The sequence below is a fragment of the Centropristis striata genome, chromosome 16 (genome assembly GCF_030273125.1).
Source record: "Centropristis striata isolate RG_2023a ecotype Rhode Island chromosome 16, C.striata_1.0, whole genome shotgun sequence".
In the NCBI taxonomy this organism is placed as follows: domain Eukaryota; kingdom Metazoa; phylum Chordata; class Actinopteri; order Perciformes; family Serranidae; genus Centropristis; species Centropristis striata.
Genome location: NC_081532.1, coordinates 27,887,961 through 27,914,488, shown reverse-complemented (window position 1 = coordinate 27,914,488; position 26,528 = coordinate 27,887,961). Strand labels below are relative to the sequence as shown.

General features: G+C 42.9%; 1 protein-coding gene across 3 annotated transcripts in view; it reads left to right on the top strand.

The window, feature by feature from the left end:
• Positions 1-24,828, top strand: part of kidins220a (kinase D-interacting substrate 220a) — a 55,898-nt gene extending 31,070 nt beyond the window's left edge. For 2 of the 3 annotated variants that reach the window (XM_059353229.1, XM_059353230.1), the window contains exons 24-31: positions 10,662-10,840; positions 13,861-14,072; positions 14,565-14,678; positions 19,717-19,833; positions 20,491-20,589; positions 22,140-22,358; positions 23,116-23,337; positions 23,714-24,828. In XM_059353229.1, coding sequence (XP_059209212.1) covers positions 10,662-10,840; positions 13,861-14,072; positions 14,565-14,678; positions 19,717-19,833; positions 20,491-20,589; positions 22,140-22,358; positions 23,116-23,337; positions 23,714-24,604 — 2,053 coding nt within the window. In that variant the 3' untranslated portion in view covers positions 24,605-24,828. Of the gene's footprint in view, positions 1-10,661; positions 10,841-13,860; positions 14,073-14,564; positions 14,679-16,710; positions 16,771-18,516; positions 18,550-19,716; positions 19,834-20,490; positions 20,590-22,139; positions 22,359-23,115; positions 23,338-23,713 lie in introns of all 3 variants that reach the window. The other variant, XM_059353231.1, reaches the window with a different exon arrangement.
• Positions 24,829-26,528: the final 1,700 nt, after the last annotated feature.

Here is a 26,528-nt window from a genome sequence, read left to right as displayed (position 1 = left end):
TCAAAGCACCTCACTGCATACATTTGCTTGTGTAGTAGAGACACGGCTGGACATGATGATACTATAAGTCAGATTTTTTTCTTTCGTAGATCACAGAAGCTCCATTTGCAACATCAAAAAAGACAACAATTTAAGACAAGAGACAAGGGTACATATATTTAACATTACATAACATAACAATTACCAAAGATTATATTATATTCAAGACATTTCAATGTACTTTTGATCTGGGATTCAGTGATCACTGTTTCACTGTAATCAACAACTTTCTTTCTTTCAAAGTCAGGTTCGCAATATGAAGATGCTACTGTTTTGTTGATTTTAATTGTTTTCTCTGATAGTAATTTGAATATCTTTGTTTTCTGGATTGTTGATCAGACAAATCAAGCAATTTGAAGATGACAACTTGTGTTCTTGGAAATGGGTGTTTTTGGCATTGTGAGGTTTTTTAGAGTGAAGCTTGAAATGTCTGTCACTGATTTATGACAAACATAATTTCAGCGGAAGATGTCTTTCCCATACATCGGTACATTGGTACAAATAATCATCTGATAGAGGAAATAATTGGCAGATTAATTGATAATGAAAAGAGGAAAAAGCTTAAGGAATCAATCACATAGTCAAACATGAAGTATAAGAGAATCTCATCATAATCAGTCAGCTCCTGTAACTCTGGAAAACAATTTTAAAGGTCTGTTCATGTTGTCTGTAAACAGCAATGTCAGTCAATACCCCTCATTATTAGTTTAACATTTATGACAATGGAGATTTGTTTGAATTAGTTCTGTGTTTCTGTTGAAGGGTTAACATATTTGGGCCTAATGATGTACGGGGGCGGGTACAGTCGGGCCCCTCAGAGAGTTTATTCCTGGATGCCCAGATCCCGTTTTCAGCACGAGAGTCAAAAAAAAAGTGTCACTGGTCCACTGAGCAGGTTCCTGCACTGCTCTGACATCTGGTGCCCTGTCTGTGCCAGGATGCCCCCGCCGCACTCAGGAGTGTGTTTCTGGCGCTGCACCTGAATCCTCTGTTCATTACACACACCCACACATGCGTACATACACACAAACTTTTGCATATAGACACACTTGCACAAATTGTTGCAAAATGCATGCACGCTGTAACTGAAACAGGCACACATACAAACACTATTTGCAAACTACAAGCATTTGCGATTGAACATATGCATGCACACACACCTCAGATCACACATAAAGCTGGTGTGTGTGGTACACATGCAACACACACACACACACACACACACACACACACACACACACACACACACAGCTCTCGCACCAGTGCAAGACCATATGTCACCCCCAACTCCTCTGAGAATCAGTGTAATTAATCAGACCCTGAGATGCAGGCTGCATTCAACAAACACACTTATGTATACACACACACACACACACATACACTCAAACAGTGCAGGTTGCAGAACAGGGCAGAGAAATTGTAGTCAGGTAAAATTGTAGTGTTTAGAAGTGATGTGTCTCTGTATTTGCCCGTATTTGTAAAACAAATCTCCAAATCTTAATGCACTTCATGCTCTTTTTATGTCACAGCTTTATGGAGAATCAAGTCTTCCTGTCTTCATCCGCTCTTCCTCTTTGTTTTGTTGTTCTGACCCTGCATTCATCCACTAAACAATCCCCCTCTCAGAAACGTGACTAGAGCCAGGCACTTCTCGGACACTTCAAAACTTTTCCCTTTTTTTTTTTCTTCACTAATCGCACTCTGAATGAATACATAGCCAAGCAATTCAGTCTTAATTAGAGAGACTCTTATCCCAAGTACTGAAACATTAAGATGACACTCTCTTCATTCAGGATTACTTTAATTGGCACAATTATTATAATTTGGTTGCAATTATGTGCCGGGATAAAAGTGCTGTTCCAAAGCTCATGCGGGTGATTCCCTTTATGTGGAATCCTTTAATAAGCTCTTAAATATCTGGTCGCCAAGAAAAAAAAGGCGAGATCCTATTCTTTTCTTATGATGAATACTTTTGAACTTTTTCTGCCCTCAAATGAAAAGTCTTTATTCTTTTGCGACACGGCCTATTGTTCATGTGAATTTCCCGTCGTATTCGTGACACTTTCTGTCATCTAGATGCAAAAAAAAAAAATCTTTTTCTCCCCCTCTGTGTCCTCTTCAGAGGGAGCCCATTGTCCCCGTGCTAAATCCCTCCAGGAGGTGTTTCAGTGAAAGACAGTCTTTTTCGCCAAGAGGCCTGAAAACTTGTGCAAATCTGTAAAAGGCTGGTGTGAAACCACCTATGTCTCAATAGAATTCTGGCTCCATCGCTGATAGGACACGGGCATTGATTCTACACACCAGCGTGCAGACAGACCCCCTGACTGACGGGCAGATAAAGACAGACGGAGACAAAAAAAGAAAGTATGGTAGGTGTGAGATAAAGATGGAAAACGGAGAGGGTTGGTATTAGATAAGAAAGGGCATTAAGAGAGAGAGAGTGAGGAGAAAAGAGTCCAGTCTCAGGAGGTAAAACGAGGTAAAAGAATTAAAGTGTGTGAATACTGTAGAGGATCAGAGCAGATACCAGCAGGGTTACTGCTAGAGACTAGTTTGCCATTGGTGTAGTCGTGTCTCAGGTGTATTCAAAGCCTCAGGTGATGCTGCTGCTCAGAGTGAGATAGTCTAGATGGTGGACACACACAGATTCATGTGCATGTCCCCTGGATCCCACATGGCTGTTCATACAGTGAAAACGGTCCTCTGCTGATTCAGTGTGTGTGTGTGTGTGTGTGTGTGTGTGTGTGTGTGTGTGTGTGTGTGTGTGTGTGTAGTGTGTGTAGTGTGTGTAGTGTGTGTAGTGTGTGTGTTGGCCATGCTAGCATTGTCGTTCCTGCATCCCTCAGGTGTTTGGCGGTGGTGATTCAGACATGAATCAGCCACAGCCAGCTCCACCACCACTCAGCCCCCACTGAGCTGCTCGAAATATATTTAAAAAAAAAAAAAAAACAACTATTGCAGCCTCAGCCAGTGCATACAGGTGACACAGGAGGAGGTGTGTGTGTGCGCACTAGGTGAGTTTTCGATTGTGTATTCGTGTGCGGAGGCAACCACGTGAGGACGGAAAGAACGTCATGCAGCATTCTTTGTTAGAAAATCCTCAAAGCCCTTTTCATTTCTGCCTGTAAGCCGAGGTTGAAGGATTAGTCTAATTGGTCTGAAACAAGAGAGCTGCTCTGTTCCCTTTTTGTGCAAATGCATAAAGAATCATTTCAAATGCAATAGCAGCCTCGACTACACCTCCGACCGGCCTCTGCTCTTTAGTCATAGAGTCGTCCATCAATGACGACAAGGTTAGATTAACATTTAAATGTGACACTGAGATTCGAGAGCCGAGAAGCAGACATCTGCCTGATACTCTGGTATTTCTGTGGTGTCGAGCATTATCGCTGATCTCTCTCCCGCGCTGCTGTCTCTTTGTGCCGGAACTGCTGGAAGGTGGGGGGCTGATTATAAATAGCAGCGCAGGGTTGCAAGAGGGTCAGCGCTGACCTTTAAGTGGACAACGAGATTTGCCACTCAGCCGCCGCAGGAGCCACGGATACACTTGATAGTTACACACACACAGACACACACATACACACGGTCAGCCCTTAAATGACGTTAACATCTTGGCCCTTCAAAAGTCAATGGAGGTCAGGCCCTTTTAGGGTGTGTGTGTGTGTTTAGAAACCACAATGAAATGGCAAAGAACGACTAGGCAAGCAAGCAGCCCACAGCAAGGCGAAGTAAAGATTGAACTCATCCTGCCTATATTGGGATGGATTCAGGCGTCCCTTTCTTCCCCATCTTTGCTTTGAAAGCGTCTTTTAATTTGGCTTGTGATCATGCTACCAACCACTGTAAAATTCAAGGATTTAGTAATCAGATTTGCCTGCTGAGGTCTCTCAAGCAATGTGCTTCAGGAAGTTTCTAAATAACGAGGAGAGGCTTTTCCTCGCGACACAAACTCGGCACAAATTGAAGTAAAGAAGCTTTTTGTAACTAGAAGGGCATTTGAATGGTGCAGACCACCACCAGGGCCATACCATGTTATATTTTACCAAGGTGAAAAATAATTTGTGTATAACGATAATATTGCGAAAGCACATGGACCAGCGGCTTAGTTTTCGTCCCAATCCCGTCTCCTCCACCACTCTCTACACTCTCCACTCTATTCATTTGCATTAGGAACTATTATTGATAACGTTGTGTGTTCTAGCATTCTATTTTAGTGTCTATTTATACTTATTAAATATTTCTCCCTGTTCTGTCCCTTATTTCATTAAATTTTGCACCACATGGCTCAGGGAGATGCGTCACTGTCTTGCTGCTTCGTACAATGACTGTGAAGATACTTGACTATTCTCCACAGAATTCAGATTTGCTCCACAAGTTAATGGGTTCTGTCTTGGCCAATGCTACACCCTTCCTCCAAGTTTCATGAAAATTGGGCCAGTAGATTTCCATAATCCTTCTGACAAACGGACAAACAAACGAAACTGAAAACATAATCTCACTGGCAGAGGTAATGATCAGTTAAACGACACAACATACTCTCAACTCATTCTCTCCATTGCTCATATGCTCATTGACATTCTCCTATCCCTCTCTAATCTTGTTTCTGATGCACACATCTCGCTCTGTGAGGTTAATCAGAGGATTACTGGTTCAGCCTGAGATTCCCAAGCTTAATTTGTCACATTCATCACTCACTGTATGGATTTTAGCTCCATAACAGACTTATTCCAGATGTAGTCTGATCCTATCTGCTGCAGAAGAGCACATTTGTCTTCACTTTTGCAGTCCAACCCCACTTAACTCAGCATCATACGGCCTATCAACTGACCATTACAGCTATCAAACAACCACATGCGCCGATATGAACTCCGCAGTGCAATTAGTGTCACAATGAACGAACTTTGCCATGGCCCCTAAGATGCTCCAAACTCTCTTCTGGCACATAAATCACCAAGCTGAGGTTTAGTGTTTTAGTATTTGTCAAGAATGAGGCCTTAGTTACTCTGAGTGGAGGGTTCAGTTAAGGTTTTTGGGGTCTGGAACAAGGAGGCTCCGTTTCGGCGCTACACATGAGTTTAATCAACATTTCAGGGAACCACTGAGTCCTGAGCCCGTCTCAAAAGAGAGGCCGCTCGCTCCGAAGCAGTTCGGTTTTTATCAGCCTGGTGTGTTTCCCATTAGCCTGCTTGTCTCTGTGGTTTGCTTTGGGATGCACAGGTCCAGCTTAGTACAAGAGAGTTTCAATTATTGGACTAAACTTTGCCACGAATGTATATGGAAAGCAGACGCTGCCACAAGTTGTCAGTTGGCACCGTCAAGACAAGGAGGCAAGAAAGAGAAAGTTAGAGACGGAGAGGCAAGCAGAGACAGAGGGTGTCCACTTTACTTGAAGCATTTGATTCAAATCAAGCAAATACGTCTGGATTTTAAGGAGACAAAGAACATGGCGTCATCTAAAGTGAAAACATATTTTTGCTCTCCCCCTCTGCCTTTGGGGTGGTGGAGGCTTTGGCAGCTTCCACTGTAACAATAACCTCCCTCAGCATTGATGCTGCGAGTCCACGCGCCAGCTTGCTGGTCTGTCTGCCTGTCCACTGTTATCCCAGAGAGGGCCTCGCTGGGTTCATCCACACGCTTGGCAGACACTGTGGCATCGACTCTGACCAGGAGAGGAATGTGACGGACCCGGGCCTGGTTAACTTCTTCACCCACACACTGTTATACTGGTCACACAGTGTCTGACATTGAAACTCTTGAGCCTCCCAAACACAATGTGCACAGGCGTTTGTCTGTTCTGCAGGCATCTCTCTCTGTCTTTGGGCCCCTTTATGGAAATGTTTGGCAGCAAGACCACCTCTTTGTGGCGTGTGTGCGCATGTCGTCCATAAGCACAGAGCGCAGCTGTAAAGAAAAGTCAAGTGGCACATTCATACTTTCGGCACCCAAATAGCGGATGGAAGGGATAGAGAGATGAATTCTGCTCATTCCCGTCAGCTACAGCGTGTGGGAGGTTGAGAGGAGAAGAAAGGCTATGCTCCAGTCAGCTTTGGGACCTATTAGCATTTGGATAAGCTCAGAAAGCTCCCAGTGGCCACGCCACACAGAGCATCCATCTTGTCATTTGGCAACTGATTGCTGATAAGAATGGCTTTGTTCATTTTGCCTGTATCGTCTGTTCACTGTGAGGATGACTAAGTCTGAAGTGATTAGTGTCAATTTCTTAATGCCAGGGCCAACAACTCATCATTAGTTAACTGCAAAGGATGTCATTTGAAGTGATTTAACCTCATTGACAAACTGCTGTTGTCATTTAATAGGCACTGTTTGTTGTGTAACAAAATGCAGTTAAGCATGCTGGCCAGAATCACTCGAGTGGATTATCATCTGTCAGTTCATCTGTATTCTGGAAGTCTTCCATTTTGCTTTTCTATAATTCTCTTTATCACCCATCCATTTATGGTTGGTGCCCTCTGATCTTTACCAATGGTCTTACAGGGCCGGTGTTAAAGTGTGAGCTGCACTTTGTGTCTGGCCAGCTGTCCTGCAGACATGTCTGTCCAGTCAGCTGGGAACGTCAGGAATGGACCTCTTACTCTCTTGCTCCCCCTTTTTTCTTTCCATCTGTCTGGGTGTAACTCAGTGATGGATGTCCTTGATTTGTTCTTCTCACCAGCTCCCGGTTGTCTTTGGAAGATGCAGCTGTTTGTGCTACTACGTGTTGTACAACAGCAGGCCAGAGCAAACACGCAGGTCAGCAAAAAATGTGCAATTGTAGCTAGCTTCTTGGATGCCATTGTTGTTGGGCAAAGCATGTGAAGGATTTCTTTTGTATGTAGCACTTGTCTTGCAACTGACTGTAATAATGAAACCAGATGGGTTAGTTCTTGAACTATTTAGGCTATAATATATGTATGAAATAAAGAGTTAGTTAGAAGTCATTCTCACTTTTGGCACAGTATGACTAAACTCTGTACACACACCATTGAGTTATGTTAGATGATCCTATCTTTGGATGGTGTTCTCTATATAGCAAAAGGAAGTGCCCTGTGTGTGTGTGTGTGTGTGTGTGTGTGTGTGTGTGTGTGTATATGTGTGTGTGTGTGTGTGTGTGTGTGTGTGTGTATATGTGTGTGTGTGTGTGTGTGTGTGTGTGTGTGTGTGTCTGTGTGTGTTTGTGAGTGAGTCACTGGCTCCTGTTGGTCTGTGTCTGCAGACCCACAAATAAACAGCAGTAAGCCAGCTGGAAATGGGGAAAAGCACAGGCTTCTCTCAGTCTGTATACGGGTTAATACAGTTCATGGGAAAAGGAACCAAACACCCACACGTACTGTACATGTGTTTGCACATGCGCATAAACACACACACTCCACCCTTCATCTGTGCCTTTGAATTTCCACATCGTCACTGTCCAGGTGTACGCGGAGGACATTACACAGTTGTTTTTGGACGATGCTGTTTGAATCGGCACCGGTGCTGCTCACTGGTTGCTGTTTATGTGTGTGTGTGTATGCAGGTAACATCTGTGCCTTCAGAGTCCTACTCATCCTCCCCAGCAGAGGTCACATGAGCGGGGGTTCATCTGTGTGCCAACATGGAGCTTCCTTGACCTTTTGGGTCTTGTTAAAGGTTCTAATAGAAGAAAGACTGAGAGGGCTTTGTCCACCGAGGCCCAGCTGTGCCTCTCTGTCCTCCCTGCTCACAGCCTATTCTCTCTTCTTTCACTCTGTGTGTGTCTGTACTGGCAGTTGGGAGGGGACAGTGGGGCTGGGGTTACCCACCTGGGCTGGACCGTGAGGAGTGAATCTCTGCAGGAGGATCAAACAGGGTTGGGGAGAGGCGTATGAATGAAACACGGATGCAACAATATAGATTTAATATCAATAAGTTAGAATCATTGTTTATTATTAGACATTAGATTGTTATTATTATTAGAATTTGGCGATAATTTTGCACATGGCCAAAACGAGACACGGCTTCCTAGTGAAACATTTGACTCCGTTGCACTTTTTAAGTGCTGTTTAACACCAAACACAGATTTTCATCCAAAAAAATTCCACGGAAATTTACTAAATATTATTTTTATTAATTCAATGTAACTGATGTCAACTACAAAATTCATAATCAGACCACAAATTTGATGCCAACGCGAGATGGGTGATTCTCATGAACATTGTACAGCTCATAGCAAAAATCCAAGAGCATTGAATACATATTTTCTTTTTCCCTTTATAACATATATAATCTAATATCACTGTTCAATATATAATTTATAATCTATTTGAAAAATGTAAATGTATTTAAATTTAAAGGACATTTTAGAGACACTGAGCAAAAAAAAAAAACATTACTGTAACACATTTTTAAATAGAAATTAAAAAAAAAAAAAAAAAATTTGGCAACCACTTAAATATCCTCAAGAGTAGTGGGTGTCACCAAAATGTATTTTATTCTAATATACACATATTTTAATGCAAACAATTCTATCATTACTGTAACATCTAACCAGTTTTTCTCATAAATTTTCATTCTGATTTTGTTTTAAACCAGTAAATTAAATGACAAAATCAAACACACAATAAAGACAGAGTGGCTTGACCCCCTGTGTGGGCAAAATAAAAGGTTACTTACATCACCACTTTCATTGTATCTCAGCTGGGTGATCACACGCTTTATATTGTAGTTTCTCTGTCTGGATAGGTTTTTGTTGTGGTGAATAAAATGGAACACGGCATTGCGGATAATCGGCACTCGACCAGGTGTGCATGGTTGTTCAGATGTGGATTTTTTCATATACTTGCATCACATTTTTGCTTTGCATGAGTGAAAATGTCTTTTAACATGTCAAAATGTCTCTCCAGATCAACCCCATCCCTGTATTTCTAACCAGACTTGTACATTTGGTAAGAGGCATCCTGTATATCCACAAGGTCACAGGTTGAGGCCCTGCAACAGCAGATGTGTCCATCACCAGCCATCTGTCCTGTCAAAATGTCCTTGAGCAGAGGACTGGACCCCTACCTGTTCACTCACAGTCTGGATGGGAGCATCAGCTAAAAGCCTAAAATGAAAATGATGTTACTCCTATCAGTGCAGTGTGGTTCTGCAGTCTTGTTCTGTCCATCACTAAATTGGGCAGACAGGGAACTTTTTTGGCCAGTTTGTTAACTGGATTAGTTTATCTGATTGTTTGGATTATTAGCTAACAGTGTGCTGTGTTGAATCCTCGCCAGATGCTGACCTCACGCTGACTTAGCTAGCATGCTGCAGCGATGGTACTAATCATCCAATCAAGTCACAGAAAGGCCAGCCTGTGCTCACTCTGAAAAACAGATCAGTAGCGGGGAAAAACCCAACTCATCCGGCCGTGTTCTCAGCAGAGCATACCAGCACTCAGACTGGGTGATGTATGGGGAGGAGGGTGAAGCTGAGGTTGAACTGGAAGGAGGGAAGGTTAAGTAGGATGCAGTGAGAGAAAAGTATCCGCTGAGAAAATGATGAAGGGTTCAGATGAGAAATGGAGGCAAAGATGAGAAAAATGTCTGCTCCCTGCTGGAGTCTCCCCATTCATCTGATAAGAGCGGCACATTCTGGTGATGAATGGCCAATGTCATAAGTCACTCCCAGTTTCATATTTTCATGTCCGAATGATGGGATTAACGAGATGAAATGATTGCTCGAGGTTGTTGGTGTTTGCTTTTTCTCGTAGCCTCGGCCACATGTTACACTGTCCTTGATTAAACTGATATCTTTTTTTTAACCTTGTGCAGCTGAAATTGTATTTCTCACCTCAACACTTCAGTATTCATGTTCAGTATTATTCATGCTAATGCCACTTCTAATCTGCAGTACTGGCTTCAGCTTTAGTTCATATTGTATGGTGCCAGAGTTTGTGCATTTTTAAATCGTTTAAAGCTGAGCACACATGTCTGCAAATTGTTTTAATCTGACATTCTTGATATAATAGTGTTGTTTTTCTGCAGCATAGATAGGAAGAAGTATATCACACAGTAATGGAACAATCTCCAAACATGGTGTTTACTTAGACTCTGTGATAACAAACATCATGTTAACTGTAGCAGCGCATCGTGACGCGTTTCCGTCTGCTGCTTGCTAAATTACCCAGATTGTCATCTTCTCAGGTTTCCTCCTCTGCTAAGAAAAGATAACATCCTTCACTCTATCTGTCCTCAAACATCCCCCCTTTCACTATCTTGCCTTCTCTAAATCCAGTTATCTCTCTGCTCTCATGATGATGATGACCGTTGCGTATCTTTTCAATCTTAACAGTACTGCTTGCAGTTTCCTCTTTTCTTTTTTCGTCAGAATGTGATGCTTTGAGCGTGCAGTCAGAATTAAGTGTAAACCGACATGTTGACATATTTGTGTCATATGCTAATAATACTGCACAACTTATTGTAAAGTCTTTAATCAGCTTTTCCTCAGTCGTTTAGTAACTTGTCTTCTTTCATTATCTGAATTTAAAGTTCTAAAAGCATCACGTTCTTTAAGTTATTGACATTATTATTTGCTAGAAAAATATCATGTTGAGTGGATCAAGGAGTGCATCACCACATAAACATCTGCTAAAAATAGACGCTTCTGTTTTTCTCTTTCCTCTCAAGAATCTCTAAGAACATCCCCACCACCAAGGACGTGGAACCGCTGCTGGAGATCGATGGGGACATCCGCAGCTTTGAGGTCTTCCTGTCCTCCAGGACGCCTGTTCTCGCTGCCAGAGATGTGGAGACGTTCCTGCCCTGCACCGTCAACCTGGACCCCAAACTCCGAGAGATCATCGCAGGTTCATACACACTCAATATTTGTACAGATGGGTGGAAAATTTAAAGAAAACTAGTATAAAATCTCTCCTAGTAAGGTGTAAGAACAGCTTCAGTGCACCTTGGCATAGATTTTACAAGTCTTTGGGGCTCTGCTGCAGGGATTAACATTCTTCCAAAAAATATTCCCTCATTTGGTGCTTTGATGATGGTTTATGAGAGGGCTGCCTAACATGTCAAGATGTGTTTTATTTGGTTGAGACCTAGTGACTGCAAAGACCGCAGCATATTTAGCATGGTTTATTCTTGACCTTGAAAACAGCAGTTTGACCAAAAAAAAAACAGCAAAAAAAAGTTTCAGCTCTATGTTTTTTTCCAAAGCAACCACATCTCATGGCCTACCGTGAATGGACTTGCTCAGTTGTCATGGATATGATTAAGATGCTATCACATGACAACAAAACAACAGCTAAACCATCTCTGTGACAACAGCAATGTGGTTGAAAGGGATAGTTTGTTTCCTCTGAAGTGGGGTTGTATGAGGAACTTATCCATAGTTAGTGTATTACCTGCAGTAGATGTCACTCAGCATGCCCCCAATTTGGAGAACCAGGCAACATTATAAACACAGAAGCAACACAATGTACTGTAGTGGAAGTTGGCAGCAGCAAAACACATTTAAGACACCTAAGGAAAATCAATTTGTATGCATTATTTATAATAGTTCAACCACTTTACCTTGCTGTCAACTGAAGCTGTTGAAGCTCTTTTCAAAGCCACCAGGCTCCACTGACAAAGACGGCAATTTTACCTCACAGAACGCAGAAGCTGTTGATCTAGTGCCGCCTCAATTGTTTACTTTGTTTCTATGATTGTGTGACGTTGGTGTTTTATAGGGTGGATTCACTTAAGAAACCCCCTTTAAGGCCTCAGAAACAACACATAACTTGGACTATTTAAAGGTTTTAAATCAACAGGCATTTTTATTTACAATTAGTTTCACTGTTGATCAATACTTTTCGACATTCTTAAACAGACTGATTTTTACTAACTCCATCGAGAATTATTCAGATCTGTAACACACCCTCTTTGCATGTGAATAAAAAAAATATAAAAAATAACTGCTATTCAAAATGCCATTCTACTTAATTTTACACTGCCTAAAACCTGTTAGGTGAATTCAGGAATTGTAAAAGCCCCGCTTATTAAAAATCTTAACATGCCGTAAAAACAGCTATTATGTGGTATTTAAACATAATGCTTACTTGTTTCATCAAAAAATGTTATTTGAGTATAAAAAAAATGTCTTCAGGCTAGCTCAAGATGACATTGTCCTCATATGTGTGTGTTTGTTTGTGTGTGTGTCAGAGAAAGAGGTTAATCATGCAGTTTTGTCCAAAGTACATAAAAGGGTTGAGTATACAATGGCATGGAGAAATGGAGAACTGTCCTCTATGTGATGTGTTGAACTCAGTGCCAGCTCATTTGGCAGTGACATTACTCATAACATTGCAGCAGGGTCTGCTCTAAAATCGCCCACTGCAGGGGCTCTCAGAAACCCACAGCTTGCTTCTCATTTCTAAACAATCAAATGTCGAGCAGGTTTCCACTACAGCACTGTGGGATCAGGACAATGTTTTTCACTCGCTGACACCAATCTGCCTCCACTGCTGCACCAAAATTTCACAGTTCGCAGTTAAAGTGACGTAATAGTGCATCAGTATTAAACTGTAAGCCAGAGCGGCGCTGTACTTTTGCTACCGTGCGTCAGCGTCCGATCAGCCCATACAGGAGTGTCAATGACGCCTAGTGTGAAGCTGCTGCATCATAATGTTATGAGACCACAGAAAACACTCACACACACAAAGTCTGTTCCATTGAGCTACAGTTGAGTCACGCAGGGCGCAGCTGACCAGGCTCTACAACCAGACGTCCAGTCTGTAAGTCCGGGGCTCCACCGTCTATATGTGTCCGCAGAACATGTGTTTGTGTGTGCTCAGAAAGTGTGTAGGTGTTTTCACCGCCACACGTATCCCCAGAGAGCGGAAGGTGACCAGTGCTCCTACCCAGTCATCCCGCTCCCTCCACTCCCTCCGTGGCCAGTCGGTACTTGGTGCCCGGTGTCCTGTGGCCAGCCAGTGGGCAGTGCTGTCAGTGATACCCGCCCATGAGCCTGACTCACATCATAAGGCCCCCATTGTGTTCTCAGGCTGGATTGGGTCTCACTCAGCGTGTCATTCAGCAGCCACTTGTATAACCAGGAGACATTCTGGTGCCTGCTTCTGTTTCTGGTTCTTACTTTCTTGCCAGCCACACAGAGCCACTCTGTTCTGTCTCTGAGCTTATTTAACTTTAATTTGGGAGGTTTTCTTTTTTTTTTTTTTTTTTTACCAAAGCGTCTCCTCAGCGTCTACTCAACTTCTCTCAAAGTCAAATTGCATTTATGTGAAAACAATTGCAAACTCCACGCAGTAGTGTCTCGTAGTTCACGTGGTCTGCTTTGTTTGTTTACATGGGTGAATTTATTTGTCAGGGACAGTAAGGGCCTCCATGTGGCAGAGCCGTCACGTGGCTGGCATACCATTTGGAAAAGACAGAATATCAGCTCGCCTGCTGGTTTGTGAACAAACAGAGTATAGAAATCAAAGTGAGAATGGAATTCACAGTTGAAGATCGTTGTAATCGTAACATCTGCGCTAGTTTTCTCTCCCAGCATTCAGTTGTTTGGTTGTCTTCTATTTTGGATAAGGAGAACATGTTCAGGAACAACGTTCTTGTTGTATTCTCTACAGTGCTTTAAAGGATCAAGGAATTTTTGCTGTCGTGCATGTCAATTGTTTGATTTTTTTTTTTCTCTGTGGAATCACAACTGTTTAAACTCTCGTGAGAAGATGAAATAAAGATAAATTATTGATGCGTGGGTGGATCTGAAGGGTCTTTATAGTCATAGCCAAGACATGATCATCAGCATCGCAGATAAACACTTTCTTCTCTCTCTCTCTCTCCCTTGTTCTCTATTTCCCCCGGCTCCGTCCTCTCTTAGATGTGCGTGCGGCCAGGGAGCAGATGCACATGGGAGGAGTGACCTATCCCACGCTGCCCCTCCAAGAGGCAGTGCCCCGTCCCCAGTCAGGTTACAGCCAGCACTCGGCCGCCTGCTCCCCAGCGGGCTCCTTCACCGGATCCATGCCTCCTCAGCCTCACAGTGCCTACTTCAGTGGGATGACTGGCCCTCAGCACCCCTTCTACAACCGGGTGAGGCAGAAAAGGGACTTATGTGTAAAAAAAATTGGCCCTCAACATACTACTTAAGGTTCCATCAGATGTTTGTAATAATGTAGAAAAGCCCACGTGAGAAAATAATCTTCTTGATAATGTAAAAATAGAAGTGAATAAAATTAGAATCAATCACAAACAACCTTTTTAAAAAGGCCCTTTCTGAATGTAGCTGCTCAGCCCTCTGCACGATATCATAATGTAGCATTGCATTGACCCACTTGGCAGTTACACCTGAATAAATTGTGCAGTAAACAGGTCTTTGAAGGAACCATATGACCATGGTTTTTAAATAACCAGGAGCACCTGATTTCACTGAGAAAGGATGAGCGAGTTAACAACAGTATCTTCTCCCTGCAGCATTTTTGTTTGTGTGCCTGTCTGACCCCCCTCGTATGATTTTCATTTTATTTTTACCTCCTCTCCTCCCCCCATCCTCTTTCTCCACATTTCTTCCTTTTCCCCTCATAGCCTTATTTCCCCCATCATGTGTATCACCTGCCACGGCCTTACTCCCACCATGTCCCCTCATCCTCGCGCCCCTCCATTAAACCACCCGGTCAACCTAAGGACACCAATGGACTTGTAAGTAAAGAAGTAGTGCTAGATCAATCTGACGTGTGCCTCTATCTCCCACAGCTGGAGATGACTACAGCTGCAGATATACTAGTTGTGTTATTTATACCAATACTACAGCATTGTTTCAATGATTGAAGTGTTTAATCCTCCTGTTATGTTCGTTTCTCAGCAACGGCAAAAATGTTCATGGGTCAATTTGACCTGGGGCATGTTTAATCATCCAAAAGTGTCAGAAACCAAAGAATCCCAATAAATCTTGTTTATATTTCATCATTAACTCTATTACTAACCATTGCAATCAATATTTAGTGCTTAACCCCTCACAGATCACGTTTCAATGAGGATTATTCACAAATTTTTCATTAAAAAATGCATGTTCTAAACTTTTTGTACATTGAAAAAATACTTGCATATAAAATGCAATAGTTTTACATCACATTGATATGTGAACTGAATCATTTTCATTTTATATGTTGATTACACTTATTAAGCCAAGCAGAAGAAGTTTCATCCCCAAACAAATACTTTTGTACCATTTTTTTTTTTAGATTTTTAAACTTTAAAATGGGTCAATTTGACCTGTAACATAACAGGAGGGTTAAATAGTTGGAAATGCCTTAGTGGCTCTTTGTCTTCTGTTAATTTAATTTTTGAAAGTTACTCAATGTTTCCTAACAATGATGCAACTATAGTTATAATCAATGATTCAGGACCTATTATCTCAGTAATATTAGTATGTTGTGTTTGATGTGCTATCAGGTCCATAGTGTTGATATACAGCATGACCTTTGACCTCTTTTTTTCTCCTTCCAAACTACCTCTTTCCTCCTTCCCTTCAACTCCTTTTTCCTCAGTGTAATGTCATACCTTTTACCTTTTCATTTTACCTCCTGATGAGTTTTATTTTTTACATAATATCCACCAAACATTTTGTCCTCTCTTCTTTGCATGAAGATAACTTAAAAATGATTTATGATGAATATGAAATAAACCGACTTGAGAGTATATTATGGTAATAATAATAGATTTACGAGGCGAGGAAGATGAAGAGAACCAGAGCAATGTCAATTTTATGCAGATAATATCAGTTTTTGTTGTTTTATACCAAAACACCCAGAGGGGCATTTTAAGTCAGGGTTAACTATAATAATAAAGCCAAGGCAGCATGGTTTCCCCTCTATTTTATACACTGTGTATTCTGATTCACGTTTGCAAAATGATTTTTTCTAAACTGGGTCTTAGGCATGTAATAGAGTTCTTATATTTAATGAGGAGCATTGTATAAAGGTGAGATATTGTTTGCCGCTACTATAAAATTACATAGAGTACTTACTTAGAATTGATGTGACAAGACAAACAAGCTAAATTTACAATAATGAAAGTACATTTCAGATGGATGGAGTACAACGGTGGTAGTTTTATGAAAATAACGTTACAATTTTTAGATATTTACAAAACTCAGCTATTTATTGCAGTATCTCCAAATCTTGTAAGTCCTGTGTTCATTTCCCCCAAGTTTAATATCTAAGAGGAAATTTAAACATGAACATTTTCACCATACATTTCTTTAGCTTCAACCAGTAAAGGCAAATAGAGAGGCAACCCCAGCTTGGAAGTGATCTGTTTTGTTTGCTCGACCTAATCTCCAACACCTTGCACCTGCACATTTCTTCTGTACCCGTGTTATAAAAAAAGATATAAATATATATATTTTTTTCATCTGTGTTCTCTTCAGGATAATGAGCTTGTTGTTTTTCTCTGTCGCTAATTAATCTCCTCCCATTCTTCCACTGATAACGAAACATTTACCTCTTTCTCCCACTTCTCTTTTACATATAATACCGCCTAATGATTTTAATATCCCCATTTTAATTTCCCCTGCCTGTCCAGCTCCTGGCGCTGGTTATATTTCTCAGTTTGTGAGTCTCGGGAATAAAGCGGTGAAAAGTTATTCAATGAACTGAGTGGTGATGAACACAACCTTCACTCGCCTTTCTTTCTCTATACACTCCTTGTCTCCATTCTGTGCCCATGTCAGGATGTTATTGCAGAGGATGCCAGAGAAGGCCTCCCCTCCTGTCCCTCTGACCCTGCCATGGTAACATGTAGTTACAGTTGTGGAGCACGACGGATATGCAAATATGCAACCAGTCCTCCATTATCTGCCTTTTGACAAACCTCATTTCTTGTGCTGCATGCTTTAAATGCACGCCTCTGTTTGACAGACTACTTGTTCTGTTGCTGTGGTTTACAAGAGCAGAGAAAACAAATATAGAGTCACACTTGCTGCTCGCTGCAGAATACTTGCATTAAATACTGCATCCGGTGCGACTGTGACCGCCCGCTAACCATCCAGAGAGGTGTATTTTTTCCACTTCAGCATATGCAAATATAACAAGCTGAATGAAGTTCGCTCTGTTTTCTTGGCACGGTAGCCGTTCCCATTCTCTCACAAATGGATTTGTTCAGAAATGCATGGAGTTGCACGGACAAGAACTGAATCTCTCTTCAGATATTCACACATTTTAAGAGAGAGCAGCCACTATTAGAACAAATTGACGATAACACTACTCGGGAGATTTCAGCTCCACAAAGCCACTTATCAGGGCGCTGCCAGCAAGCATTTAAAGGAGCTGTTTGAAAGATTTAAATATAGATTACTGTGTAATGTTCCTTCCGTTCTCCATCTGTATTTTCATGTCTTTACATTTTGCTTCAATCCTCCTCCTTTTCTTTAAACCTTCATCGCTGTCTTCAATTTTTTCACCCTTTTTTTGTTCCTCATATCTTCTCTTATGCTTTTGTTTCCTTCTTCCTCCTAAGTGTACATTTCCTTAGTTTCATCCCAATCTGGCTTTTCTATGCCCATCTTATCCCCTTTTCGGTTTCACACTTGATCTCTTTGTGTCGTCTTCACATGCGCCTGTATTTCTGCAAATCTGTGAATGTGGACGTGTGTGCACACTCGCTCATTTGTGCGAGTCTTTGGATATGTAAGCGGGGCCTAGCCCAGTGTAATTGCTTAGCTGATATAAGTGTGAGTATGGATTCCTTGGGCTGCCGGGATTATCATCAGAGCAACTGTTGGGGCTGGCAACACACACGTACACACACATACACACACATACACACACACACACACACACACACGCTGACAATGAGCCCAGCGCTGGTAGAGCTTATCTCCTTACCAAGACGCTTCCTCCCTCACAGAGCTCTGTTTCCTCTTCCCCATCCTTCTGCCCAGCCCTGAGCTCAGCCCAGCTGTAATTACAGTCTTATCACACACACACACTGGGAGGGTTCACACAAACACACGCAGACACACCCGCAGACATTTGCGCTCACGTTCTTAGAACACACGCTCGCAGTCTAAAGCGAGGAGTCGCATTCAAGGCCTTTCCCTGAATTGAAACTTCTGCTTTTTCTGTGCAGTGTTAGAGATGTCTCATTTTCTTTCTGGGTCTTTTCGCTCTGTCTCTGTCTCGTCTGCAATCCTTTCCGTCCGCAAAGATTATGACTGCAAAAGCCTCGTGTTATAATTCTACTTCCAATAGCCTCTTCTTTTCCAGTCTGACGTGCGGCTGCTGTAAAGGATCCGTCTCCTCTCCTGCTGCGAGACAGATAAATGTCTGGTGTCAGTGTCTCTCCCGTCCTCCTGATGATGAGTTCAACTTGTGTGCTAGTGTCTTTCTGCTTGTCTGTCTGTCTTTTATGCCTCTGCACCCCCTCCTCCCCCCTCTTTTTCACAGGTCCAGTCCCGGCTTCAGCCTGATGTAAATGTCTGTGTGTATTTTTGTCTGACTATTTGTCCGTCTGCTTCTTTTTTTGTCTCCTTATCAAGCATTTAAAGTCGCCGCCTTACAAATTAAAGCAGGTACACCTTTCGGTTTCACGGCTACTCTCATCTCCGCATCCAACCCTTTTACTCCATCCTCCATGTATCTCCAGCTCATTTTCTAACACCCAGCACTCACGAGCATGCTGTAGAAAGAGATATTATAGACTCATCACTTGGCAGTAAACACAAAGCACAACTCCACGTCCTGTAGTGGTTCAGTAGATTCACTAACATAGTTTTAATCTCGAGTAAATCGACTGTGTGGACATGAACAGTAGCTAAACTCCCCGAGTGCCAGTCTTCATCCTCTTGCCCACCACTACAGAAAGTTGGCACCTACTATTGTGTACTGTATTTTGTGAGCTGCTTGTTTTTTTTTATCCAACAACCACTCACAGTCAGCCTAAGCTTTGCTCTTCTCTCCCTCGAAACCAGAAACAAAGCCGGGGGGCTTAGTCTGAAGCCATGTCTTAATGGTGTTAATAGCTGAGAGAGAGCAGAGATGACGAAGGAGGGAGTAGGAGGGAGAGATAGGGAAGGCAGAAAGGAGAGTAGGAGGTCAGTGCAGGAGGCTGAGAGGGAAGGAATGTGAGAGGAAGGAAGGAAGGGAGGAAGAGAGGGAAGGAAGGAACAAGAGTGAGGGTTCAAGACAAGCAGAACTAGAGGGAGAGGGGCGGATAGAGGAGGTTTGTTTAGTTTTTGTGCCAGCAGGGTGGCATGTTGGCTGTCTGTGCAGCCGAAGACATTATCAACAGGCCACCGGCATTAGTCACATCAAGCCTCGTAGCTGCTTGGCGGCCGCCACTTCAGAGCGGCTCGGCTCAACAGCAACTCACAGACTTACAGACTCCATCCCCTAAGTGTTGCACACACACTTTATGGCTTATATATACACAAAGAAAAAAGAATAAGAGCAGGTAACGGTGTATTTGGATAGGTTGGCAGCTTTGTTTACTTTAACACTTACACTGTATGACTGATAGAGAGAATTATTGTGTGGGATTGTGGTTTTGCACCTCTGTGTGCCTCACAGTAACAGGCATGCACGTCTCCTTGCCGGGAATTGTTGCTCGTTTTGTCCTAATCAATGTGTTAGGAGTGATGAGTTGGTCTAACAGAGTTTGCCCCGGTGACCTGAACTCACGAAAACCCACTCTGAATACGATGTTTGTGTTCTGATTTGATGTGTGTGTTTGTGTTTAGGTGCCTCCTGCGGTGCTGCTGAGCTCCATGAACACAGAGGCAGTGTGTGAGCGTCTCAGACAGATAGAGGGAATCGACCCCAGCATGCTGTCTCCGTACACCTCCACCATCAAGAAGGTGCGCCTGTCAATCACATTCAAAACTGGATCCAGCACGATTACTTAAATTTTTTGTATTTTATAAGAGAAAAAATGGGATAATTTAACTCCAGATGTCTCTTTAATCATCAAAATCTGTGCTTATCCAGATGTGCTGAATGATGACTCTCACTTGATCATAACTGTTTATTAGCACAGGTAACACCTTCTCAGCACTGTGTAAGGACAGGTGTTGCCATGTGCAAATACTCCGGCACATGCCCAAGAATTTGAGAAATGCCACCAAAAAAGGGGTTGTAAGAAGAAAAACTTGAGCTATAGTGAAATGAACCTTCTGTTAAAAAATCTCAAATATAATAAAAATGTATTGTGTATGTATGTTTTTATGCATGCTCCTTAAATTGTAAATGGACTGTGAAAACAAGATGTTTCTTTTTTTTTTTTTTTATCTTGGTCAGGATGCTCTCAAAAGAGCAAAAATAAGAAAATATTGATGAATCCCAGAAATCGAAAGATACTAACAAAATTTGAACAAATTGCAGATGAAAACAAACTCTTACTTGTGCATTTCCTGTTGATTGTGTTCGGTTTTTTTTGGCCTGATGCAACTTTATACATGTTAATAAAGGCAATCAATCACGGGACAAACCAGTCAGTCTTTCGCTGTCCTTTGCAGGCTAATATAAACGGTCGAGTGCTGTCTCAGTGCAACTTGGACGAGCTGAAGAAAGAGATGGAGATGAACTTTGGTGACTGGCAGCTCTTCAGGGGAATGGTGAGTCTGAATTTCTCTTGTGGGCCGTCTTAACTTGCATCACAGTATGATTTTATCAGGGTATCCTTGGGGTCTTAAAAAGTCTAAAATCCAATCATTTGAATTTAAGGCCTTAAAATGTCTAAAATTTTCTTAAAATCTCATAAAATGTCTTAAATACGATTTTGAAAGGTCTTAAAAATGTATTAAGATTTATTAAGGTAAGTGCAAGTTCAACAATTTGTGGCTCCAGAGCGAAAAATGTAATGCATGGTTGATGCCGATGGATGGAAACATACAGGTGCATCTCAATACATTAGAATATGATGTAAAAGTCCATTTCCAGGAGTTCAAGTAAAATAGCCCCAACCAAGTATTGAGTCATTTAGATGGACATACTTTGCAGAGGCCAACATTTCCATATTAAACATACTTTTTACAATTGGTCTTTTGTAATATTAAATATTTTTTTGAGACGCTGAATTTTAGGTCTTCATAGATGTAAGCCATAATCATTATAATTAGAAGAAATTAAATAAACTATATAATGTGTTATTTCCACTTTTTGAATTGAATTGCTGACATAAATAAACTTTTCTATGATATTCTAATTTACTGAGATGCACCTGTATATGAAGTACACTGCACCTTCTGCAGGAAAAATTTTTTGCCAGTATGGATGTGAAATGGGTCTTAAATTGTATTCATTATGGAATTAAAAAGTCTTGAAAAGTCTTAAATTTGACTTGTTGAAACCTGCAGAGACCCTGTTTAATGTTGCTGCTATGGGCCTTTATGTAATTTTAGAAAAAGGATCGATTTTTGTTTGTTGTTTCATATCAAAAAAATGGCCCATCAGTAGACACAAATGATAAAGAAAGCATCAGTCCACCAACATCAATAACGAACTACTCCTTCATTCCTCTTGAGTAAAGGCCTGATAGATTTATAATAGCATACGTTCCCCTCAGTGAGACACTCGGCCCTGCCAGGACCCTCCTGTTGACATATGTCAGCTCTTGTTTATTCCAAAAAGAAGCAAAACAGCATCTCGTAACACGACATCCTGCACTGTACTCAGACATTGGAAGGGAGATTTCGTAATCCGTATTACGAGAAGGGCGCTAGTCAGTCAGCCAGGAGTCCAGTTGGCTGAGCCGGGGCTGAAATCACTTACACATGTAGCCGACTCCGCTTCATCAGATGTCTGTCTGCTCCTAATACCAAACCAGAGCCCTGGATTGGTCGTGTTTTACCGGAGATCCAATGCAGAGCTCGTGTAGAAGCAGCTGGAGAGTGCAGTGGCCTTACAGCTCCGTGCAATAACCAGTGTTGTGTTGCCAGGAAGCAGCCAGCACAGACATCTGGTTCAAGATGGCTGACTGATATCTGGATGAAGGGAGGTTTTGTCAGGGAGGAGTGGACAGCTGAATAGCTCCGCTTAAGCAGCTCATCTCAAAAGCACATGTTGTTTTTTGTCGCTGTCTAACATACTTGTTTTGTACGTCAAAATTAAACAAAAGTCAAATCACGTGTCCACCTGAAACAGTCAGTTTGAATGTCTTCCCCAGGTGATGGAGCAACGTCACGCTGAAAGCCAGGCTCTGATACAAGAGGAGTCCCGAGCCGCTAGCGAGCAGGGCAGCAGCGTGCACCACGGGGAGCCCAGCAGACGCTCCGGGGGGGCCCAGCATGAAGCGGCGGCCTTCAGCCTCAACCTCAGCTTCGAGGAGCTCAGTGGAGCGGGCCTGGAGGAACCTCAGAGATACAACAACAGCTCGCTCTGGCCGGTCAGTCCTCCTGTCAGGAGCTTAGGGAAAACATACCACAAGAGCAGACAGATCTAAACTGTTTGTATGTATATTATATTTGTCAGTATAAACACGTGAAGAGATAAGAAGTGTCACACTCGCAAATGGAATCGCAAGGTCACACGTCTGAAACTGTCACATGGCCACATGTCCTCACCAAGTCAGTGTGTTGGTGACCTCACTGGTTTCACAGTAATGTGGTTCTGAGTGAGAAAAGAGCACAGGGGAAGCTTATGGTGCTTGAAAATGGCAGAATTATAAATACACACATACACACTGCAGCGTACCAAAATGTGTCAAGGGGCCCCCTGTTTGTTATTTTCACCTTCCCTATTCCCAATTTGCAAAATCTCTAAGACACGAGCAAACACTCACACGTAGACAGCTGGCTCCGCTGCTATTTTATATGATCTCACTTTGTGATCTTTTTTAAATTCAAATCATCCGACACTGAGTGGTAATGAAAGCTGTGGTGTGTTTTCAGTCTGCTGTCTATGCCAGTGACTTTTTTCCCTTTATCCAATTCTCATGTTCTTTCTTAATGCGCTAATGTAATGATAGCATCTTTATTTAAGTGCCACATTTATATTTTTATATAAATGCGGTGCCAGATCAGGTTATCAAATCATCCCTGCCACACAGTCTCACCCTTCAGATAACTTTAACACGATTACATTTCTCAACAAACTCACATGGATGTCTGCACACCGATCCAACGTTTTTCTTGTCTCGTCAGGTGGCGAATCTCCGCACCTCGAGCATGTCCAGCCTCAACTCTCAGGAATCCTCCAACGACATCTGCAAGCTGACAGACAAGCAGCAGTCTGAGTATCATGATGCCTACAGGGAGTACATCACTCAGATGGCTCAGCTGGAGTCGTCCGGCATCGGGGGAAAGAGGCCCGTGCAGCCCCACCCCGCACAGTTCCTCCAGGCTGCCAGCTCAGAGGACAAAGGGGTGGGTGGACAGTCACAAGTACACTGTTGAGTTTGGCATTGCATCACTGAGAGCATGAATACTGTAGCAGCTACCACTGTCACATTACAGTGTGGTGACTGTTACAGTTTCTCAGCCTGTATGTTATGTCTTCCTTTAACTTGTGTTTGTAAATGCTGTATTTTTCTGGCTTGTGCAGTGGCAAAAGTCTTATTCTGTGCTGGGAAAGGGGAGATCTCTGCTTCTTGCATTTCTTAATTATTGGCTTATAGTCTTTGTTTCTCTTGGCACATAGCGGAGAGACAGGAATCCCCTCTTCAGAGGCCTCCTGGCCAATAGCACAAGATACTGTATATATATTCATGTCTTCTCATTGAATCCTCTTCTCTCTCCTCAGGCAAAGGAAGGAGCTGACCAAGACGGCCGCAAGTCCTTCACCAAGAGAGGCTCCAAGCCTAGCGATGCCACGGATTTCCCCTCAGGGAACGACGCCCAGCCTCTAGACCCCATCAGTGAAGAGGATGAGAAGCTGGACCACAGCACATCATCTAGGACACCAGGCACCAAGAAGAAGGGAGCGGGGTCGCTGTACCACAAGCTGCCCAGCGATGAAGACTCAGGCCCAGAAGAAGCAGACAACACCACACCTCTCCTCCACAAAGAGGCTGGCGGCTCCCAGCCCACTGGGCTGCTCACCAAGCCTGGCTACCTCAACGAAATCCTCCTGGATAAGAAGGACTCGTCCGACTCAGGGATGCGCTCCAGTGGCAGCTCCTCAGACCGCTCCTCAGACCGCTCTCCCGAGGAGCCTGAAGGAGACAGAGAGAGAGAAGCGCTGAAGCCCAGCCTGATCGAGCTGGAGCTGGAGGGCCTGGTGAAGAAGAGAGGCCTCCTCCCCAGCAGCCTGAGCGGCCTGCAGGACGCCGCCGTGGCCCGCATGTCCATCTGCTCCGAGGCGCCGTCCGAAGCCAGCCTGATGGCCAGCAGCCCAGACGAGGGGTGGCCGTCCAGCGGGGTCAGCAACCTCAACTGCTCCGCCAGCAACAGCACCCTTAATAACAACGCAAACAGCCCCGACGACACCAACACTAACACCAACAACAGCCATCAGCAGCCGGCTAGCATCACAGGCAGCGAGTCCACCACCTCCTCCTCCAGCATCCACATCTCGCCAGCTGTCATCATCACCCCCGGCAGCAGCACCACTGCCAACACCACCACCGCCGCCATCCACAACCAGAACCTGCGCACCATCAGCCTGGGAGACGAGAGGGAGAGCGTCCTCTGAGGAGCTGCTCGTTGTTCTGACGAGGGCCACATAGACTGTTGATTGTGTTGTTGTTGTTGACGATGATATTGTACTGTCGGTGTTTTGACGTGTTCCAAAGAATTAGAGTAGATATGTGTTCTACTGTTAGGACGGAAATGTAGCAAGTGTTGCTGTGAATCAAGAGTTGTACATTTAACTAGTTGGTGAGTAAAAACAACTTTTATTTAAAGATCATAGTTACAGTTGGAAGTTAATGATACCAAAAATGCTTCCCGCAGGTCAAATTTGGATGCTTTAACTCATTTAATTGTGATTTATTTCTTGTGTGAACGTGTTGCTGTTATGGTAATTGTGATAAAATGTTACATGTTGTGGGACATCACGGAAAATAAGAGTTTTTCAGGAAATGTAGTCGTGTTACTGAGGACTTGAAGTGTTTTGTGGTCGTTAGAATATTTCAAATAGATGGCAGTGTAGTCAGTGGTGCAGTAGTCAGTATGTTGTTGGTAGTTTCTGTGATAGAAGAAGTGCATGCACCGGTCTCCAAAGTGGCGGTTGTCTTTCCAAAGTGCATTGTGAAACAGTGTTCTGTGGAACAATAAACATTTTCTCTATGTGGACCCTTACAGTTAGTCTCAATGTCTCTTTTCTGTTCAAACCAGCTGTTTGTAGAGAGAAGTCTTTGAACTCTGATTTCGCTTGTTAATAAACCAAAAAAAAAAAGTTAAAACTAATTCCTGCAGAAATTCAATGTTTCACCTGGTGCAGTTGAGGAGCACAGAGAGGGTGCATGAGGAGGGCGTCACTGACAGGATTTATTTTCTCCGACAGATGGCGCACTCTCCATACAAACGTGCTGCAGGCTGCTGTCACTACTGAAGACACTAAAGTGAAGGTAACAACTTTTCAGTGGCTCAAAGTGGGGTGCGTGGATCTGCAGGGGTCCTCTGGGGAGTTTTGGGGGGGTATGTTTAACTGCAAAACAATCAGTTCATATATTTATATAAATTACTATTGTATTCATCTTGTATCTTCTAAAGAGTGCGTTTTTTCTGCAGTTTATACACTCCATCCATAAAGTGGTCCCCGGGGTCCAATCATCAGCTTAGTTGGCGGGTCTGTGGTGTGAAAATATTTGAGAAGCCATGCTGTGTTTTAAGAAGGAGATGATTGACAGTTGGGTTTTCACTAAATGGTTCTATTCGTTTTTTAGAACCACAGTGATCCAAACCTGATACCACCTTTACAGTACAGTGCGCACTAGCTTTTATAAGGCCGGTAAGAAGCTGAATTACCCAGCCAGCACATCCCATCATCGTTTGGTTCACTGTTCATTTCCCACTGACAACAAACAGCAGCGTCAACTGTCACCAGGTGCTCTCAAAACTTTATCTCATCTGGCTGATAAAGGCTCGCATTGGACACCAGCGTTATTTGGTTTTAGAGGTGTATTTGAATGCACCACGGGCCTAATCAAACTGTTTTGAGAATAAGAAATTACCTCTTTAATGAAGTTTGAATATTACTTTTGGAATCAGTAACGCATCGCCGGCCCAGTTTCACCTTAAGTTAAAATTTCCATAATTTTCTTCCAGTTTTGTTTTAAAACAGCCTACAACCCGGAGCTTTAATGGCTCAGCCTGTCACGCTAAACCCGTTTAATCCTATTTACTTTACATAGCATGTGAGAAAGTAAAAGTGCAGTCAGTGCGCCTTAAATAAGCTTTTATGCAACTGTGTGCCTGCAGGTCGTGTTCGCCTCGGGGAAGTGTTGACGCTGTGTTTTAGGCTATTATAGGTCACATACTGCAGGTCTGATAAGGACACTTTGTTGTGGGATCTGTTGTTGGAGTGCGTCAGATGTTCACTGTACATACAGCTCTGTCATGTTCTTGTATAGAAAGTCAGCTGGGAAACTCATTTCACGCATTGGTTTGATGTC